This window comes from Lepus europaeus, chromosome 6 (assembly GCF_033115175.1).
Source record: "Lepus europaeus isolate LE1 chromosome 6, mLepTim1.pri, whole genome shotgun sequence".
NCBI lineage: Eukaryota > Metazoa > Chordata > Mammalia > Lagomorpha > Leporidae > Lepus > Lepus europaeus.
The window spans coordinates 102,674,998-102,696,544 of NC_084832.1; the positions used below are offsets into that span (position 1 = coordinate 102,674,998).

At 40.3% G+C, this 21,547-nt stretch overlaps 1 protein-coding gene across 6 annotated transcripts; it reads right to left on the reverse strand.

Annotated features, from left to right (window-relative positions):
- Positions 1-5,236: 5,236 nt before the first annotated feature.
- On the reverse strand, positions 5,237-17,655 carry CLEC7A (C-type lectin domain containing 7A). Of its 6 annotated transcripts, XM_062195474.1 has the most exons (6): positions 17,553-17,655; positions 14,921-15,019; positions 13,734-13,871; positions 10,461-10,612; positions 7,631-7,749; positions 5,237-5,428 (listed from the first exon to the last, which is right to left on the reverse strand). In XM_062195474.1, exons 1-6 carry the CDS (start codon positions 17,653-17,655, stop codon positions 5,296-5,298), a joined length of 744 nt encoding a protein of 247 aa, XP_062051458.1. In that variant the 3' UTR covers positions 5,237-5,295. The 6 variants fall into 6 exon arrangements, with proteins under 6 accessions (XP_062051458.1, XP_062051461.1, XP_062051462.1 ...); XM_062195477.1 differs by lacking the exon at positions 13,734-13,871; XM_062195478.1 differs by lacking the exon at positions 7,631-7,749.
- Between the last annotated feature and the right edge of the window lie 3,892 nt (positions 17,656-21,547).

Genomic DNA, 21,547 nt, shown 5'->3' on the forward strand with positions numbered 1-21,547 from the left:
GAGAACTAGTACTAACTACTACCATGTGGCTTTGGGAAGCCAGTTAATGATTTGTGCCTAAATTGGGTACCCTGAGAGGGAAGTGAGAGAAACAAACTTTAGAACAAGAGTGTTTTAATTTGTTTTTAAAATTTTAGATTGTCTTGTAATTATACTTCACCTTGTGGGCACCTCTCCACAAGCATTCTGGACCTCCAACACACTCATCAGATGCTAAAATGACGTTGCCCCCAGTCTTGAACTATGAACCTCCAAAACTAAGCTAAAATCAACTTTCCTCCCTAAGAAGCTTCTGTCTCAGGTATTTGTTGTAGTGTTGAAAATCTGACTAATAAATTCATGGAGATTTTTTTTATTTGCATTTCCCTTAGGGCTAATGATGTTGAGTTTTTTTTTTTTTTAATGTGTCTATTAGCCATTTGTATGTCATCTTTTGAAAAATATCTATTTAGTTCTTTTTCCCATTTTATAAATATTATCTATTTATATATTTTTTGCTCTTGTTGCTTTCAAGGTCTTATCTAAAACAATCTCTGGCCAGACCAAGTCATGAATGTTTGTCTCATGTTGTTTTCTACTACTTGTATAGTTTTGCATCTTACATTTAAGTCTTTCATCCAGTTTGAGTTGATTTTTATCTGTGGTGAGAGTTAAGGTTCTAATTTCAATCTTGTACATTTAGATTGCATCACTTATTAAGGAGACTTTCCTTAGTGTGTGTTCTTGACATCTTTGTCTAAAATCAGTAGACTGTAATTATATGGTCTTATTTCTGGTTTTTCTATCCTATTCTATTCATCCATGTATCTGTTTTTATGCCAGTACCATGCTCTATAGCTTTGTAATGTATTTTGAAGTCAGGTACTATGATTCCTCCAATGTTGTTCTTTTTGCTCAAGACTGCTTTGGCTAGTCAAAGTCTTTTGTGGGGCCGGCGCCATGGCTCACTTGGTTAATCCTCCACCTGTGGCACTGGCATCCCATATGGATGCTGGTTCTAGTCCCTGCTGCCCCTCTTCCAGTCCAGCCCTCTGCGGTGGCCTGGGAAGGCAGTGGAGGATGGCCCCAGTGCTTGGGCTCCTGTATCCACGTGGGAAACCAGGAAGAAGCACCTGGATCCTGGCATTGGATTGGTGCAGCACCGGCCGTAGCAGCCATTTGGGGAGTGAACCATCAGAAGGAAGACCTTTCTCTCTGTCTCTCTCCCTCACTGTCTATCTGTCAAATAAAAAAAATATATATATAAAAAAGTCTTTTGTGGTTCCATGTGAATTTTAAAATTATTTTTCTTTTCTACTTCTGTGAAGAATTTCATTGGTACTTTGATAGAGATTGCACTGAATCTAGAAACATTTTTGGATAGTAGAGACTGTTGGATGCCATGAAGTCTTTCAATCCACGAACACCACCTATCTCTCCATTTGTTTCCACTCCAGTTTTTCTCACAATGCTTTCTCGTTTTCGTTGTAGAGAATTTCATCTCCTTTGTTAAGGTTATTACTAGGTATTTTTATTCCAAAGTACTAGAAATGAGATTGTTGTCTTGATTTCTTTTTCAGATGGTTTGATAGATTTTTGTTTGTTGATTTTGTATCTGGCGACTTTATTGAATTCATTTACTAGTTTTCAGACTTTCTTGGTGAAATCTTTAGGATTTTTTTTAAAAGGGTTTATTTATTTATTTTGAAAGGCAATGTTCCAGGGCTAGGGGGAAGACAGAAAGAGAGAGAGATGTTCTATCTGCTGATTCACTTTCCAAATGGCCACAGTGGCTGGGGCTGGGCCAGACTGAAGCCAGGAGCCAGGAACTGCATCTAGGTCTCCCACATGGGTGGCAGGTGCCCAAGCACTTGGGCCATCCTCCACTGCACTCCCTGGCCACAGCAGAGAGCTGGACTAGAAGAGGAGCAACCAGGACAGAATCCAGCGCCCTGACCGGGACTAGAACCCGGCGTGCTGGCGCCACAGGCGGAGGATTAGCCTATTGAGCTGCGGCGCCAGCCAGATTTTTAATATATTGTTTAAGATCATGTTATCTGCACACAGGAATAATTTGACTTCCTCTTTTCCAACTTGGATGCCTTTTATTTCTTTCTCTTGCCTAATTTCTTTGACTAGGACTCCTAGTATCATATTGAACAAAAGTGTTGAAAATGTGCATCCTTCTCTTGTTCTAGATCTTCAGGGAAAAGCTTTCAAATTTTCTCCATTCTTTATGATATTGGTTATGGATTTGCTGTCTATGACCTTGATTGTGTTGTTCCCTTTATACCTAACTTGTTGAGAGTTTTTACTGTGAAGGAATGTTGAATTCTCTCAAATACTTTCAAGGCATCTATTGAAATGATATTTTGTGTCTTTCTGTTAATGTGTAGCACTTATTAATTTGCATGTTTTTAACCATCACTGCATCCCTGGGATGAATCCCATTTGAATGGTGGGTGAAGTTTGTAACGTGCCATTGAATTCAGTTTACTAGTATTTTGTTGAATAGTTTTACATCCATGCACAACAGGAATATTGCTCTGCAGTTATCTTTCTTTGTTGTGTCTTTGTCTGATTTTGGTATTAGGGTGGTGCTGCCCTTGTTCACTGAGTTTGGAAGAATTCTGTCTTTAACTTTTTGGAACAATGTGAGAAAAAAGTTTTGGTTTTAGTTCCTCTTTTAATGTTTGGTAGAATTGGTGTTGGAGCCATCAGACTCTAGACTATTCTTCACTGGGAGGTGGTTTTATTTATTTATTTATTTAAAATCATTGATTGAGTCTTGGTCCTTGTTAAGATTTTCTATTATTTTTAAAGATGATCTACTTTATTAAAAGGGCACAGTTATAGAGAGAGAGAGAGAGGGAAAGACACACAGAGAAATATCTGTCCACTGGTTCACTCCCCAAATGGCCACAATGGTTAGGGCTGGGGCTGGCTGAATTCAGGAGCCAGAAGCTTCATCTGGGTCTCTCATGTGCATGGCAGGAACCCAGTGCCTTAGATGCTAGATACTGCCAGGTCCTAGTCTCCCACAGTCTCTCAGCTTAAATTTCCCTTGTCCTGTTTTCATGATTGCAAATCAAGCTCTTGATAAAATGAGCTCACTGAATTGAGGGAGTGTGCAGCCTGCCCTAGAGGGATTCCTGATCACCACACTCAGGAGGTCATTTTTCTGTCCTGTAGATAACATCTTGATGTTCAGTCTTGTCTGAGAGGGATCTTTTCCAGGAACTCCAGGCCTGAAGCAAAAAGTGACTGGAGCCCCCTTTGCCATCATTCACATTCACTAAAGGATATGATATTGCCAACCAATAGAAGAAGGGTCACAAGCACTACAGCCCAATCAGGAACTCAGACAAGAGCTGAGCATGCACATCTCAGCCCTGGGAATTAAGGGATAGCTGCCCAGCTCCTTGCTCCGCGCTTTGCAATACATGTCTACTTTCTTCTACCACCCCATTTTAGTAATTGGTTTACTGACCCAGTTTAGGGGGTTCTACAATAATTCCTATAACCAGTTTTGGGGGTGTTTGATAATATCCTTACTTGTGAAGTGAATCTATTTTAGGAAGCATATAGCTGAGTTTTGTTTTTTATGCAGTTAACCATTCTGTCTTTTAGAAAATTTAATCTATTTACAGAGTAACAACTGATAAAGAAGGACTTAGCATTTCCATTTGTTATTTGTTTTCTTGTTGGTTTTCATATGTTCTTTTCTTCCTCTCTCGCTGCTTTCTTTGAGTTTAAGGAGAGATTATATGCATACAGATTTATTTTCTTGAAAACAGAAATACTAATATCACAAAGTGAGGGTTCATGATAATGATCAGCACTTCAGATCCAGTTTCCTGCTAATACACCTGGGAGGCAATGGAGATGATCCAAGTACCTGGGTTCCTACTACCCAAGTGGGAGACCCAGCTGGAGTTCTTGGCTCTGGGCTTTGGCCTGGTCCAGACTAACATGGACTGTTGTAGGTACTTGGGGAATGAGCCAGCAGATACAAAGTCTCTCTCTCCCACTCTTCTATCATTCTACTTTTCAAATGAATAAATTAACAAATCTTTAAAAGAGGACAAAAATAAGCTTTGCAAAAATCTCTACCTTCTGCTCTTAGATTTAAAAACTCTTTGAGAACCCAAATTTATGTTTCAATTCAAAATGACTATGTGTACCCCCTTCCCAGTACCAAAATTTATCATCACTTTAGTGGAGAGGGAATGGTGATGGTCATTGTCACACAGAGGCATGTAATTTAAAAGCCAAAAATTCTTTGATAAGAACTGCTTTTATTGAGCTGATATCCACAAAACATAAAGTTAACCATTTTGATGTGAATAATTCCATGAACTTGGCAAAATTTCTGTTCACATAGTAATCAACACGTGAAGGCTAATCCCCTAATAGTGTGGGGATTTCCATTGGAAATAAAAATAGCAGAAGTGGGAAAGCCTGAAAGAGAATTAGACAAATCACCACCTGAGGAAATGTAGTTCCATTGCAATAATTCGTGTTTTACAACAATGACTGAGGAATTGGTGAAAATTACAAAACAGCATATCATAAAAAATCAATAATAAAACATGTTTTACATCTCCAAATATTAATTCTTCTGCCAAATCATTTTAGCATTTTATTTACTTTTGGGTAGTATGCTAAAAATGATAGTCTTCCTATAGGAGCAGTTTCCCTACAGTTTCACAGCATAGAATTCTACTAGTAAATAGGTCTGGCACATCCTCTGGGTTATTTAATTGAGAAAAAGTTGGAGTTTCTCCATGTTGATGATGCTGGTGATGAAAGTAATGAAAAGCTCGAATTGAAGTGAAGTTGTATTTTTTTTCCCTTTTTAGATGCCTTCATTTACTGCTCAGAAGTATATTCTGCCTTCTCTCTTTGTCTATCTGGTATACTGCTAGAAATGAAGTCATGAAAACACAGTGTGCATCTGATGATGCCTTCTGAGGACAAAACACAAGTCAGGTAGAGCCAGAGATTGACTCCTTTGCAGTACCAAGGACTTGTGTTTTATCCAGGGAATATCAAGTGAATGATAGAAAGAAAATTCAGGCTTACCTGCCCTGGCTCCATGTCTAGGACACTAGTGACTGGAACATACTACTGGTCTACCTATAGAGTGGACAGGAGCAGAAATCACATCCTCTCCACCCTATTTCTCAGCTAATGAAAATATGCTGAGCTCTCAGCCTTTTCAGCATTTGTTTTGACTTCTGATATCACTCTGTTCTGTTCTGTTTTCTGCTCTCCTTACTATCTCATCTACTTCTCTCCCCCACCCTTTCGACCTTACAGTGACAGTTGCTTCTCACAAATACTGTATGAAGGCACATTGCAGAGTTGGTCGTACACGACTGACATGTGAATCCATACACAATTGTGAGATGAGTTTTCCCGGGTAGCTGTGCTTCTTATTTGAAACCTGTTAAAATAAAATATTGTAAGTTAATTAGAACAGACATAAGGAATCCTGCCTACCAGGTACTGAAATAAATCAGCAAGGATTCAAGGCTGCATCTGGTAGTTTCTGGAGTGCGGGTTTGAGTCCTGGATGCTCTGCTTTTGACCCAGCTCACTGCTTAATGCACCTAAGAAGGTAGTAGAAGATGGCTCATCCACTTGGGTCCCCACCACCCATGAGGGAGATCAGGATGGAACTCGGCTCCTGGTTTCAGCCTGTTGTGGCCATTTGGAGAATGAACCAGCAGCTGGAAGACTGGAAGATCAACTGTATCTGTCTCTGTCTCTCTCTCTGTCTCTGTCACTCTCTGTCTCTCCCCATCTGTATTTCTCTACCTTTCAAATTGATAAATAAAATAAATAAGAAACAATAAAAACCATAAATATGTGGGTGAATCTAAATGAACATTGATGTGTACACACACATACATACACACACATACATGCACACACACAAACAGAGCTAGTGTTTTAAAGGGCTGTATTTTTACTTAGTTGTAAGGTATACCATCTCCTTGATCAAATAGTATGCAATAAAATTCATTCAAACTGGGAGAATTTAATAGCAAACACTGCAAAAGCTAAAAAATAAAGAGCTCTTTTAGTGTAGGAGTAAATGAAAAATAAAATCATAAAACAGAAAAGAACATAGAAGTAGGCATGTCTCAATCTTGCTATCAGGAGGAAATAGGAGGAAAAAAATATTCTTAGCTAGGTTGAACCACAAGCTGAAACCAGCATAGTTACAGAAGATGAGACCTTTGCCCAAATGCCAAAGATGTGTGATTGTTAATCTATCAGGAGAGCAATGTGGAGGGTGGCCCTGGGCATTTAGTGGAATCCTTAAGCTATATGGTGTGTAGACTCTCCAGTTCCACCCAGAGATGCAAATCACCTACCTGAGAAAACTTGTTGGACCATAGGAAACCCACCCTAACTGAGAAAATAGTGCAATTACAAGTATGCTTCTTGGATTCTAGTCCTATTTCAACAGACCTGCTGTTCTCTTGCAAGCACATGACAATAGTCACCTTCACTAAGAGAGGGCTGCTGCTACAGTACATCCTCAGGTAGTTAGCCCTAGCTGTGTTTCTTGTCTGCTGCTTCCTTGCAGTGTGCTCCATAGATCTAGCTCTGCACACACACACATACACACACACACACCCCACCACACCCCACCACACACCACACATGCACTCACTCACACTCACACACCACAAAAATTCCATCACACAGTATTTCTCTGATCATCACGAAGCAGGTAAACCTGAAACCTAAAACAAAGAGAAAGCTAAAAAATGCGCACATGTTTGTAAATTCAGAAACGCACTCCCAAACAACTCATGGGTCAAAGAACAACACACAGTAGAAGTTAGAAAGTATTCTGAGCGAATGACTGTGGAAATCTATTAGAATGATAGCCTTCACTGCACATACTTGAGAACAAGAAGAGCTGAAGTTCATGAGTTAAGCATCCAATATGGGAAGTTAGAGGTCAAATAGCAAATTCAACACAAAGAACTTAAAAGAAGTAACAGGAACATACAAGGAAGATATAATTTGATATTCTGATTTAAAAAGAAAATATATGGCAATTACGGTGAGGAAGGCTTCAATACACACTGAGGAAGATCTATAAGTTGAAAATAATTAAATGAGCTATGTGGTTGTTTTTTAACTTAATGATAATAGTATACATCACATACTTACTATACACAAGACACTGCACTAAATGATTTTATTTTACCCCCTTTGTCTCACAGTCCTATGAGTTCTATGCTCATTGAAGGATAAGGAGTCACACAGCCAGTGAGAGGGCTTGTCACTAACTCAGCTGAGGCCTGACTTGGAAGCCCATGTTCTCAGTCACAGTGGTGTGCCTAGTGACAGTGACTGCTCCTTGGCTGGACAACATCAAACAAATGCCATGTGTCCTGCCACAAAGAAATTAATGAGACCACTCTGCGAATAGCACTGGCTGGCCTCTCAGCTCCTCCTGACCCTGAGTCCTCCTCCAACCTTTTCTTTTCCTCCCCAGCTCACTCTTCCTCACTGTGTATTTTTCTTTTTCTCTTTCTCACACACAGCTACCAAACCAGGTTCTTAAATGCTTGACGTTCTTTGGTCTCTTTGAGGAAAAGGATGAAGCTTCCGAGATACTTACAAGTTAGAAGAGAATGTTGATCCATCCTCCCAGAGCCACGGGCTCCCACTCTGGGAACGAGACAGCCCTATCCAAAATGAATGAGCGGGTTGGAAAGACATTTCTCTTTCTATAAATTCCTGTAGTGAAACAGAATTGATTACAAACACACATCATGGGGATAGATAGATAGGTAGCTAGGTGATAGACTTATTATAGATGTTAAGAAAAACATAAGGGACTGACGCTGTGGTGGAGTGGGTAAAGCTGCTGCCTGTGATGCCAGAATCCCACATGGGCTCTGGTTTGTATCTGGCTGCTCCACTTCCAATCCAGCTCCCTGCTAATGTGCTTGGGAAAAGCTGCAGAAGATGGCCCAAGAGCTTGGACCCCTGCCACCCATGTGGGAGACCTGGAGGAAGCTCCTGGCTCCTGGCTTCGGTCTGGCCCAGCCCTGGCCATTGTGGCCATTTTGGGAATGAAGCAGTGAATGGGGGATCTCACTCTATCTCTATATATTTATCTGCTTAACTCTTGACTTTAAAATGAATAAAATAAATTTGTAAATAAAAAGAGAGAAGTGAGCAAGGAAGGAAAAGAGATTAAATCACTTTGGTGATAGAGATGTGCATAAACTGACAACCATGCAGAGAGGGGCTCATTCTTGAGTGTTTCACAAGGCCTATTTTATTTCTTTAGAGTAATTAGCATTCAATTTCCAATAAAGAATAGGTTCATAACGTCAATGTATTGCCTTCATTCAACCCAAACTTGACAAAATCCATGGGTGACAAGCTCTCAGTGTGGCTTTCATGACGATAGGCTACTATCTTCTCAAGTTGAAAATCTAGATTGATACTATGTTTGTCAAGAAATATTTCTTAGCACTGGATAACAACTTCAAAATAATTTAGACTCTCTGAATGTTTTAGGAAAAAGCAATCTGAGGTTCCATGAAAGTAACTGAATTGTTGACAAGTACAGGACAATTTATTGTCAGTTGCAGAGTGCTCTAAAAGCAGACAGCCTTCTAGTACAACATTCTTCCTTTGCCATATACCCACTTTCATTAATTTTAATGTGAAATGCAACTGTTGGGCAACATAGTACAGAAACAGAAGACTGAGCATAGTGAAGGTAAGTGAAAAATTATAAATTAGATTTTGAGTGTAAATTGTTACCTGACCATATTCCTTGTCATAATTTATCTGTGTTTTGCCTTTCGTTCATCATAAACTGAGAGACTCATTCTTCTTTTTTTTTTTTTTAAAGATTTATTTATTTTATTTGAAAGTCAGGGTTACACAGAGAGAGAAGGAGAGAGAGAGAGAGAGAGAGAGAAAGAGAGAGAGAGAGGTCTCCCATCCGGTGATTCACTCCCCAATTGGCCACAATGGTTGGAGCTGTGCTGATCTGAAGCCAGGAGCCTGGAGCCTCTTCCAGATCTCCCACACAGGTGCAGGGGTCCAAGAACTTGGGCCATCTTCCACTGCTTTCCCAGACCATTGCAGAGAGCTGGATCAGAAGTGGAGCAGCCGGGACTCGAACTGGAGCCCATATGGGATGCCAGCTCTGCAGGCAGCAGCTTTACCCACTATGCCACAGCGCCAGCCCGGGGAGATTCATTTTTCTGTGAAACTGTGTATGTCTGTAGAGCTCTTCCTAAACTCCTGTATTATTTGTTTCCAATACCAGATATTTAATTTTTAACAGATATTGTTTCTTTTTTCTTAACAAATTATGAGCCCTGCAATAGTGAGGTTACTTTAGAAATCTCTTTGCCTTTCCCAGTATTTTGCAGAGTAAATGATTTATAAGTTATTATTGTTTCCATTTTTCTTTTTCTTTATACATTTAATTAACTAATTATTTGAAAGGCAGAGTGATAGAGAGCAAGAGGGAAGGAGGGAGAGAGAGGGAGAGAGAGAGAGAGAGAGAGAGAGAGAGAGAGAGAGAGAATCTTTCATCTACTGGTTCATTCCCCAGATGCCCACAACAGCCAAGGCTGGACCAGGCCAAAGCCAGGAAACAGGAACTCGGTTGGAATCTCCCATGAGGGTGGCAGGGATCCAAAGTACTTGCGTCATCATCTGCTGTCTTCCCAGACACAATAAGGGAGCTGGATGGGAAGCAGAGGCAGGACTTGGTCCCAGGCACTGCTTTGTGGGATGTTCATGTCCAAAGCAGTGGCTTGACCTTCTGTGCCACAACACCTGCTCCAGCTTCCATTTTTCTTGACAATTATTATGACAAAGGGGAGAGTTTTCTGTTTTACTCCACCAAATTTAAAAATTGACAGTGTAAATTTGCTAAAATGGGTAGTGATTTGGTTACCATAATCATGCAGACACGGGGTGTGTTTGAAATGGATTTGTTTTAAAGTGAAATGTGGTTATTTAAAAAATTAATGAAGAGGCCAGTGTTGTGGCGTAGCTGTTAAGGCCACCGCCTGTGATGCCAGTATCCCATATGGATGCCAGTTTGAGTCCCGACTGCTGCACTTCTGATCCAGCTCTCTGCTATGGCCTGGGAAAGCAGTGAAAGATGGCCTAAATCCTCAGGTCCCTGCACCCATTTGGGAGACCTGGAAGAAGCTCCTGGCTTCAGATTGGCCCAGCTCCAGCTGTTTCAGCCATTTGGGGAGTGAACCAGTGGATGGAAGATTGCTTTGTCTCTGTAACTCTGCCTTTCAAATAAACAAATAAATCTTAAAAATAATTAAAAATAAAAGCATATATTATGTACTTTACATGCTTAATGCATGCTATTATTGTGATAATAGAGAAATTAAAAATGACTTTCTCTCAGGGAAAATTGTTAACAGAGAGTTAAACCTTAGATCTACACTTACCAGTTCTTCTGAGCTGTCTATCTTCAGGAGATGAGAGGCCAGTTGAGAGCATTGTCTTTTACTTCCATTCCAGGTATCTAGTGATGTTCTAAAGAAATAACAGCTTGTCTCGTGCATGATCCAATTAGGGGGACAAGAGCTGGAAAAGATCCCTGGAAATAAGCGATAGATACTATGAATTTCATAGCACATCAGCTCACTGTCCTAGAGTAAGCATCATCTCTCTCTCTCTCTCTCTTTGTTTTTAGTTTTATTTGAAAGGCAGAGCTATACACAGAGAGATCTTTCATCTGCTGGTTCGCTCTGGAAATGGCTGTGATGGCAGCCTGGGTCTCCCACGTGGATGCAGTGGCCTAAGCACTTGGACCATCTTATGCAGCTTTCCCAGGTATATTAACAGGGAGTTGTATTGAAAGTGGAGCAGCTGGGAATGGAACCAGTGCCCATATGGGATACTGGCATTGCAGGTGACAGCTTAACCCTTTACGCCACAGTGGCTGCTCCAGTACCATTCATCTTAAGGGGATTGAATAAACAATCAGTTACCACTGATGTATTTCAAGTCCAACTATAGGGATATGATTTTACAGAAGAGAATGCATTCAAATTCCACCATTCATTTAAAACTTAAAAATTAATAAAACAAAGGTTTAGACAGCAACCTATCCTTTCCTTTTTGATTTGTGTTCCATTCCTTCAAATTCAACCAAGGACCCTCTATAACTCCCTAAAATAAACCCACTCAAAGTCAATCATTGGGGCACACCCTAATTTCATATTACTTAACATATTTTATGGTATGAGATCCATTTCAAAAATGTGACTTTCCAAATTAGAAAACCTGAATGGTAATTATTCACATTATAGAATATATTGATTATATTTATTAAATTCTTGATAAAATAGTGAGGCATTGCGGGTCCAAAGATGAAAAAATGAAATGGAAATATTAAATCATAGTCAATTATGATGAAATTAAGGTAAAGATAAGCTGTATATGAAATTTAAGAGGGGTGAGCATTTTAGCACAGCAGTTAGGATGTGGCTTGGGCATCCCGTATTGGAGGGACTGGGTTCAAGTCCTGGTTCTACTTTGAATTGCAGCTTTCTGCTAATGTATACCCTGGGAAATAGCAGTGATGGTTTAAGGAGTTAGATTCCTGCCATTCACATTGGAAACTAGGATTGAGGTCCTGGCTCCTTGTTTTGGCTTTGCTCAGCCCTAGCTGTTGGGGACATTTGGAGAGTGAACCAGCAGATGAAAGATATCTCTCTCTGCCTTTCAAATAAAATGAAAGCAGTAAGTTAAATTAATTTAAATATCAGCTCACAATTGATAGCTCTGATAGCTCTAAGAGTCAAAGAGATCACACAAACAAGACAAGTAACTGCTAATACTAACTGATAGAATCAAAAAGGGAGAGAAAGATCCAACATGGGAACCGGGATACACAGCAGACTCATAGAATGGCAGATGTCCTAAACAACACTCTGGCCTCAGAATCACCCCTCAAGGCATTCGGATCTGGCTGAAGAGCCCATGAGAGTATAGCAGGCATGGAAAGCCAAGATATCATGGAAAAAAAAAAAAAAAGACCTAAATGAAAGATCTCTGTGAGTGAGATCCCAGTGGAAAGAACGGGGCCATCAAAGAAGGAGGTACCCTTCTCCGAAGGGAGGAGAGAACCTCCACTTTGACTATGACCCTATCGGAATAAGATCAAAGTCAGCGAACCCTAAAGGCTTCCATAGCCCTGGAAACTCATGACTAGAGCCTAGGGAGATTACTGACGCCATGAACAGGAGTGTCAAATTGTTAAATCAGCAACAGGAGTCACTGTGTACTTACACCCCATGTGGGATCTGTCCCTAATGTGTCGTCTAAAGCGAAGTGATGCTATAACTAGTACTGAAACAGTATTTTTATACTATGTGTTTCTGTGTGGGCACAAACTGATGAGGTCTTTACTAATTATATACCGAATTGATCTTCTGTACATAAAGAGAATTGGAAATGAAAAAAAAAAAAACAACCTGGTGTTAAAATGGAAATGGCATAGAAAATTAATTAATTTGAAAAAAAAATTATGTAGGATCTCTGTCTTTAATGTGCTGTACATTGCTATTTAATGCTATAATTAGTAATCCAATGGTAGTTTATTCACTTTACGTTGCTATGTGGGCAAAATGATGAAATCTTTACCTAATATATACTAAACTGATCTTCTGTATATAAAGAGAATTGAAAATGAATCTTTACATGAATGGAAGGGGAGAGGGAACGGGAAAGGGGAGGGTTGCGGGCGGGAGGGAAGTTATGGGAGGGGGGAAGCCATTGTAACCCATAAGCTATACTTTGGAAATTTATATTCATTAAATAAAAGTTAAAAAAAAATTAATTTAAATATAAAAAATAAAAACATCATCAGCATCACCATCAGCATGCCCCGTCAGCATTCCATATGGGCACCATTTCTAGTCCCATCTGCTTCACTTTCAATCCAGCTTCCTGCTAATGTACCTGGGAAAGCAGAGGAAGATGGTCCAAGTGTTTGGGCCTCTGCATCCATGCAGGAGGCTCGGAGGAAGCACCTGGTTCTTGGCTTCAGCCTGGCCCAGCCCTGGTCATTGTAGCCATTTGGGGAGTGAGCCAGTGGATAGAAGACTGATTTCTCTCTGCCTGTCCCACTCCCTCTCTGTGGCTCTGACTTTCAAATAAATAAGTAAATCTTGAATAATAAAAAACAAGTAATTAAATTGTATGATCAAAGAAAAATTTAACCAGAGTTTTTAGGAATGTATGTATTAGTTCTATTTCCTCTTTATGTTTTTAATTTAGCTTTTTAAATCTTGGCAATATTTACTCCTCTTTCCTTTTCCTACACTATTCTTCCTTTCTAATGTTTTATTTCCTAGTATAATTATATCACTTAAAAATATCAGTTTGTTAAAGGGAGAGAACATTTTTATTTCCTTTATATCAAGTTATATAATCTCCTGTAGTTCTGTTCATACAGTCAATAAATCAGTTACCAATTTTGGGGGGAAAATCCAGCTTAAAACTGTCCAGTTATATGCACGGGTGTTTACAATACCACTTTTTTCGTATTTGACAGGGACACATTGTTCTAAAATATACTGATAAATGTGTTTCTTGAACACACAGGCATTGGATATAAGTGTATTCTCTTAATCACCTTACCCCGGGACTTAGAACCAAGAATTAACCATCTTGAACCAAAGAATCCCTTAATTCTTTAATTCTGCCCTTGCCTGTGGTTTTGAGGGCCTTGGTAGGAGCCACACTCTCTTCTAAAGATGATTTTGTGGGTTGATTGTGGTTTTCTCTATTTCTTGATGGAAAGTTGTCATTCTTCAATGGTTGGCTCCCTGAATTGGATCTCTGAAAAGCTTCATATACCAACAACAATAATAGTGACAAAAAAGTCATCCTGCTATGTTTGAAAACTAAAATTCCCCAACTCACGTGTTATTGAAACATAAAGAGATACAATCTTGATAAATGATAAATAGATGAAATCATTTGGTAGAGAGGTAAGGATGGTAGATGATAATAAATAATAGATTGACATATGAAATAGGTAGAAAGAAAGAAATAACTTCCAAAAAAGAATTGTGGTGAAAAAGAAAAATTAATCAGGTAGAGAAGAAAGAGAAAGAAAGGAGCAGTAGGAGACAAATGACAGAGTCAGTTGGCACCATGAGAGATTTGAAATAATAGTTCTTTCAGTTTTTTTCCTATTTAAAAATGGGAGCAGCCCCTTGAGCACCTGTGTAGTACCTACGATACCTGAAGTACAAGGAACTATTTGACTAATTAAGTAAACTCCTGAAGACTCTCCAAGCACAATTATTATTATTGAGATATATAAAAATATAGGGAAATGCATTTATCCATCACAAAATACATACTTAGTACTTGGTAAGTGGCAAAAACACTTCCTGGCATATTAGAGGGGTTTATATTAAAGGTCAGATATAAAACAATTTCCACAAATGTTGAGATTCATAAAAGTAGTACATGGTCCCTTTAGCGAATTCATTTCATTTGGGAGATAGTATCATGTTGTACTTCCTTCTCCAGTCTCCAGGGTTTCCTTCCATCAGTTTAGCCTTCAAATATCACAGCTTTGAAACCAGCTATTCAACAGTAACAGAGCAGAGTAATTAAGAGTATAAGGTTTTTTTTTTTTTTTAGATGGATCATCTGAGTGTCACATCATGATCCCATCACTAACTAACTTAAGACCCTGGAAAAGGAGAGAAAACTCCCAGTCTTTCACTTACCTTATATGTAAAATGAGACTTAAAAGCACTAACTGAATAGGGTTAATATACATATTAAATTAGATTATGCACGTTAAGTCCTAAAAAGATTGCCTGGTACATGTAAAATGCATATGAAATGTTTGTTGTTAATCTCTCCAACCAATACTCACCAAGGGCACTCAGGACCACAGCTACCACCAGTATTACCAAGCACAGGATTCCCAAAGTCACAGCCACGAGACGCCAAGGAGGAGATGCAGCACCGGTTCCTGAGGAGCCACCCGGAGCAGAAATTGAATGGAGACCAGGATGAGGGATCGTGGAGAACTTTAATTCCACTGTCATTATAATCTGGCAAATTCTAAAGTGAATCATTCATCAGTGGTGCCTAGATAACCTCGCCATGCAGAATCAATCTGAGTTTTCCCCTACCCTTAGGATACCTCTTCTTTGGTTGCTGTAGCTGAAGCTTCAGCATAGGCAGAACAGCTGTACACTCCTGGTCTCAGAACCACATGAACATCCCTGAGTCCTGACACTCCTACGATCTCTGATACCCCCTTTCATTTTTGGAGGAGACATCTTGAAGTAGAAGATACAGCATTGGTTACCAAGGATAACCTCCCCTCGTGACTTATTCGGTGCATGACTTTGGTCAAGTTACTTCCTCTGTTTTTGTTTTTCATTTTTCTTTGTGACACTGGGGTTCTAATACCTCCAAGGATTATTGTGGGGGTTAAGTGAACTAACATGCAAAAGCATCCCACTTAGAGATGACCAGCACATTATAGGTCACTCACTGCCCACTGATATGCATAAACACACACATACCTGGATACTACCTCCCTCAACTAATTTTTCTATCTGGAAACCCCAGCAGGTTGCCCAAGAAGAAAATTGCTTAATTGGTGGTAAGAGGAAAACAATTATGCAATGTGAACAAGAAAGCAGAAGTCTCATTCTGATGTCAAGACATGTGAATAAGTTTCCCTTGAAGACAACAGGGAACTGATTTTGTATTAACATTTCCACAGCAAGAATATATCTCTGCCTTCCACTGAGAATAAACAGGAAGATCATTTCACGGAATTGTCAAGGAGAATTATAGAGGAGACAAAATCACTCATTGATAAAGAGATCCCTAGTTCCTTTCTTCATATTTCATTCCATTTACATTTTAAGTCTCATATCCAGTTAATGAAGACTTTTTGTCTAATATGTTTCCTTCACCAGAATGCCCCATGAGTGGAGTGGATGTTTGGCATAGTGAGTAAGCTACAGCTTGGGAAAACCTTATCCCACATTAGAGTGTCTGAGTTCAAGACCTGGCTCTGCCTTCAGTTCCAGCTTCCTACAAATACGCACCCTAGGAAGCAGTGGGTGACGGCTCAAGTGCTTGGGTTCTTGCCACTCGTGTGGGAGGCTTAGTTTGAGTTCTGATCGCCTGGCTTTGGTCTGACCCAGCTTTGGCTATTGTAGGCATTTTGGGAATAAACCTGCAGAAGGGAGATCCGTTTCTGTCTCTGTCTCTCTCTGGCTTTCAAATAAATTTAAAAAATTTTAAAAAGCAGGAAAAAGAAATAAACTCTGATTTCCATTTGGCCTCTACAAGAAGATTATCATTTTATTGTTTTTGCCATCTGTGTCCCATCTTTTCATTCTCTTTCTAAAAAAGTTTTTTTTTTTTAATTTATTTATTTTATTTATTGTAGAGGCAGAGAAACAGAGATATCATCCCATCTGCTGGTTCATTCCCCAAATGCACTTAACGGCCAGAGCTGGGCCAGGCTGGAGCTGGGATCTGGAAATTCAATCTGGGTCTCCGTCGTGGGCGATGGGGACCCCGCTCCTTGAGCCTTACTCGCTGCCTCCTAGTGTGCACACCAGCAGGAAGCTGGTATCAGGAGCAGAGCTGAGGTCCAAATGCCAGCGTCTTAGACTCTAGGAATGTGGGCACCCTGATATCTTAAACAATAGGCCAAATGCCTACTCCCATCATTCTTCTCTTTCTTGTCTTTCCTGATGTTGATACACACCAGTTAAGTTTCCTTGACCTCCAGTCTATGATCTATTCCTTTCTATCAAACAAGCAACAAGTCACCCTTATTGAAACCCCTACGTGGGGCCAGCACTGTGCCGTAGCTGGTAAAACCGCCGCTTGCAATGGCCGGCATCCCATATGGCACCAGTTCGAGTCCCGGCTGCTCCGCTTCTGATCCTTCTGATCCAGCTCTCTGTTATTGCCTGGGAAAACCACAGAAGGTGGCCCAAAGCCTTGGGCCCCTGCACCCACGTGGGAGTCCTGGAAGAAACTTCTGGCTCCTGGCTCCTGCCTTCAGATGGGTGCAGCTCCAGCCATTGCAACCATTTAAGGAGTGAACCAGCAGATGAAAGACTTCTCTCTCTCTCCCTGCTTCTGTCTCTCTGTAACTCTGCCTTTCAAGTAAATAAATCAATCTTAAAAAACAGATGCAAAAACAAACAAAAACAAAAAAAGAAATCCCTTCATACTTATTGCTAACTCTTCAGAGAGGAAGTGGCAATTTCTATAGAACAGAGAACTGTATTTTCTACCATCATACATAATTAATTTAAGTACTAACAATTAGTTACTTAATAGCTTAGGCTTAACAATTAGTTACTCAATAGTAAAGGCTTAGTACAAATTCATGTTATCTTCTGTAATTTCTAAAAATCTTTAAGTAAATCAATGAAAGTCTAACAAGTTGTATCTACAATTTTTTCCACGTAAGTATTTTAATTGAGAATGAGAGTGCTGAAGTCAGAAAGAAAAAATAATACCTTTCTCTGATAACACACGTGTTCTGGTGGTGACTCGAGATTTGAAGACTAATTGAGTATATCCATCTTCATCTACATTTTCTAAATCGGAACGAAACTCCATCGTTCTATAGAGTCCCAGGATAGACACAGCATTTGAGAGCTCCTTTCCTTCTCCTAAGTTGACTGCCCGTGGACAAAAGAGGATCTAAAAGTTGAATCATGTGGGATAGGCATGTTGACTGAGCTTTAAGAAGCCGAGCTTAAGCAGCCCAACGACGACAGATACCCAAAAGCAGGAAATGAAAACTGTGCTGTGGTAATTTCCCATTCTTACCTTTAGATCCTGTTTCTGAGGCTGTAGACTCTTAAAACCAAAAGGCTGAAGAGTACACAGATTTAAGTTTCAGATCATATACAGGAAAAAGGCATGGATTAATGTCTTATGGTGCCTTTGTTACTTGCACAACTAAATTTGACATCATTAATTTATGTAGCCTATTAAAGCATTTTGGTGCCTTGAGTTTATCCCCACTTTGCTCTAACTATTTTTCCATGCATTTATTCATGTATTTGTTCATTCAGTAAATATTTATTGAATGCTCAACTTTCCACTGAAAGGAGCTAAGGTTATAAAGAAATTGATAGCTGGGAAAAAGCTCACCAGAAACCTATGGCTTGCTACTTGAAGGATTCCGCAAGGAAGTGTATAGTTGAAGCAGTATTCAGAGGGCAAAGTTCTCCTCTGAATTTGTCAGGGATTAATAAAACAAAGTAGCGATTATTTGTTAACCAAGTGCTGTGAGTTAGCTGCTACTCTATACTAGTTTTCTCACTCAACCTCAGTTCTCCAACAAGTCTATGTGGTAGGTATTATTTCTATTTTTAGATAAAGACAATAAGACATTTAAAACTTATTCCTAGGGCCAGCATGTGGCACAGAGTGGTTAAGCCACTGCTCGAGACACAGATATCCATAGTAGAGCAACTGGTTGAAGTCCCAGCTGCTGTGCTTCCAATCCAGCTCCCTGTTAATGTGCCTGGGAAAGCATCCAAGTGTGTTGAGGCCCCTGCCACCCACGGGGGAGATCTAACTGGAGTTCCTGGCTCCTGGCTTTGGCCTGGTCCAACTCTGGCTGTTGCAGCTATTCTGGGGGAGTGAACCAGAGGATGGAAGATCTCTGTTTCTCTCTGTCACCATTCCCTTCTGTCATTCTGCCTTTCAAGTAAGTATAAATAAACAAATCTTAAAGAAAACTTAGTCCTCTCTTCAGTTTTGAGAAGCTAGTTAAAACATTGGAGCAAGGAATGGGGCCCCTGGCTGCTGCTCTCAAGCGTGTCCTATGAGGCCAGTCCTCTGAGGAGAGGAAGGCTTTGTTATTCCTCTAAAAGAGGCAGGAGAATAGGATGCGAATTTGTCTCCCTGACTGGGGATTGGGAGAAAGTTTCAGGGGTCAGGTAGAAGAAAGCAGGTACATGGACATGCGGGCCAGACAAGCTTTGATTGGAGACACTGTGATTCAGGCTAGCATGATCAGATGAACTTTTAATTCTGGATTTCCATGTTGAAGGAAGTCTCATGTCTGAAAAGGCTCTGTGTACTCATGTCTGATCTCCTTGGTTCTGCCAGTTAGATTTTCTTTCTTTTGGCCATGCCTAGGTTATGGGATGTGTAGCTCTCTGCTCTTGATTCCCTGTGTGTGTGCACAGCCATATCTTACAAAGCAGGAACTTAGCCCATTGTTAAGGCATAAGGTAGGAAAACTTTCTGAATAAGAATTGGGGAAGTTGGGGCCAGCATTGTGGCATAGCTTCTAAGCTTCTGTCTGTGATGCCAGCTGCTCCACTTCCAAACCAGCTCCCTGCTAACGGCCTGGGAAAAGCAGTGGAGGGTGGCCCAAGAGCTTGGGCCCCTGCCACCCACGTAAGAGACCTGGATTAAGCTTCTAGCTCCTGGCTTTTGCTTGGCTCAGCCCTGGCTGTTGCATTCACTTGGGGAGTGAACCAGCAGATGGAAGACCTTGCTCTCTTTGTTACTCCGACTTTCAACTAACTAAATTTTTTTTAAAAGGAGGAACTGAAAAAGTATGATCAGACAAACTGTTAAAGCAAAAGAAAAGAAAACTTTCAGGATAAGAATGGGGAAGTATAACAAGAGAATTTTGAGGCTTGGGACTTCAAGGGAAACGGTAAAAAATAAAACCAAAGTCTACACACACTGCAAAACTCATGGTCTTTTCTATTCTGCTACACCTCCTTCTTCATCCTTCTGTACACTAAAATAGCAAGGGACAGCTGTGGAAGGTCCAGGCGTTGAAATCATATGGTAAACATTTCATTTCCCCCTCTCTTCCAGCATCAATACTAAAGCTCACGTCAATGATATGTGGACATCACCCATCACTTCTGGAAACTGGAGAGGCTTTGAAGTGAGCCGAGTGTTGGAGACATCTGACTGTTGTCAAAGAGCAGCAAAACTAGTGCAGGGAAGCTTTAAATGTATTCTTTTAAAATTTTTGGTAATTTTATTTTCTGAAATAAATTGATAATAGGCAAATGACAGGAAAAATAACAAAGTTTATTATGTGTCTAAGGCACAGAAGTGATATGGGCTAGGCAGGGAGCTAGTGAGTGACAAAGAGCTGAGAGACTGCTAGCACCGTTTGCCACAGCTGTGCACCTCCTAAAACCCCACACCCTTCCATGCTGACCCCACATGGCTGCAGGCTCGGTGCCCATTTCACATCATGCACGTGAGCCTGACTTCCTCTCATGTACCAGACGCCATGATCACCATATGCAAGCTGCACCCCATGAGGAGATGCCATGACACCTTCTTGGAATGATTTCAATCTTTTAAATTTCCTGAGACTTGAATGTGGACTAATAGATGATCAATCCTGGATGATGTTCCATGTGCTGAAGAGAAGAATGTGTATTCTGTGGCTGTTTGGTAAAATGTTCTGTAACTGTCTGTTAGGTCCTTTTGTTTAATAGTATGGTCAACTTCAATGTATCTTTGCTGATTTTCTGTCTGGATGATCTGTTTGTTGATGACAGTGGGGTGTTGAAGTCCCCCACTATTATTATATTGGATTCTATCTCTCCCTTTAGATCTAATAGTATTTGCTGTATATATCTGGGTGGTTTTGTGTTGGGTGCATATATATTTATGATATATCTCTTTGTTGAATCATTCCTTTTATAAATTTATAATGTCCTTTGTCTCTTGTTATGTTTTTTATTTTTATTTATTTATTTATTTATTTTGACAGGCAGAGTGGACAGTGAGAGAGAGACAGAGAGAAAGGTCTTCCTTTGCCGTTGGTTCACCCTCCAATGGCCGCCGTGGTAGGTGCGCTGCGGCCGGCGCACCGCGCTGTTCCGATGGCAGGAGCCAGGTGCTTCTCCTGGTCTCCCATGGGGTGCAGAGCCCAAGCACTTGGGCCATCCTCCACTGCACTCCCTGGCCACAGCAGAGAGCTGGCCTGGAAGAGGGGCAACCGGGACAGGATCAGTGCCCCGACCGGGACTAGAACCCGGTGTGCCGGCGCCGCAAGGCGGAGGATTAGCCTAGTGAGCCGCGGCGCCGGCTATGTTTTTTATTTAAAGTCTATTATATCTGATACGAGTACAGCTACTCCTACTCATTTTTGGTTTTTACTTGTCAGATATATATTTTTCCAGTCCTTCAATTTTTCTCAGCTTAAAATACTCAGACACCACATTTTGTAAACATCACCCTGACACCAATCACGCGTTACCACGACTGTCCTTTCTTTATCAAACTTAAGCATAAAAATACAGAGGCCCCTGCTTTTTTTTTTTATTCTCTTGCTAAGACCCCTGTTTCATGCAAAACTTATATTAAATAAATTCATGTGCTTTTCTCTTGTTAATCTGTTTTTGTTATAGGTATTTTAGCCATGAGCCTAGCAATGGGTGAGTAAATCTTACCTCTCCTACAAAGGGGTACCATGAATGAGAGAAGGAATAAATTGACTCAGAGATGGAGC

Bases quoted from the DNA above. Each gene is read 5' to 3' on its own strand.
- CLEC7A (XM_062195474.1), bottom strand. From the start codon at position 17,655: ATGGAGTTTCGTTCCGATTTAGAAAATGTAGATGAAGATGGATATACT. The intron at 13,872-14,920 runs GTGAGTATTGGT...TGGTATATGAAG, and splicing joins TGTGGTCCTGAGTGCCCTTG to CTTTTCAGAGATCCAATTCA. The intron at 5,429-7,630 runs GTAAGTATCTCG...TTATTTTAACAG, and splicing joins TCAACATTCTCTTCTAACTT to GTTTCAAATAAGAAGCACAG.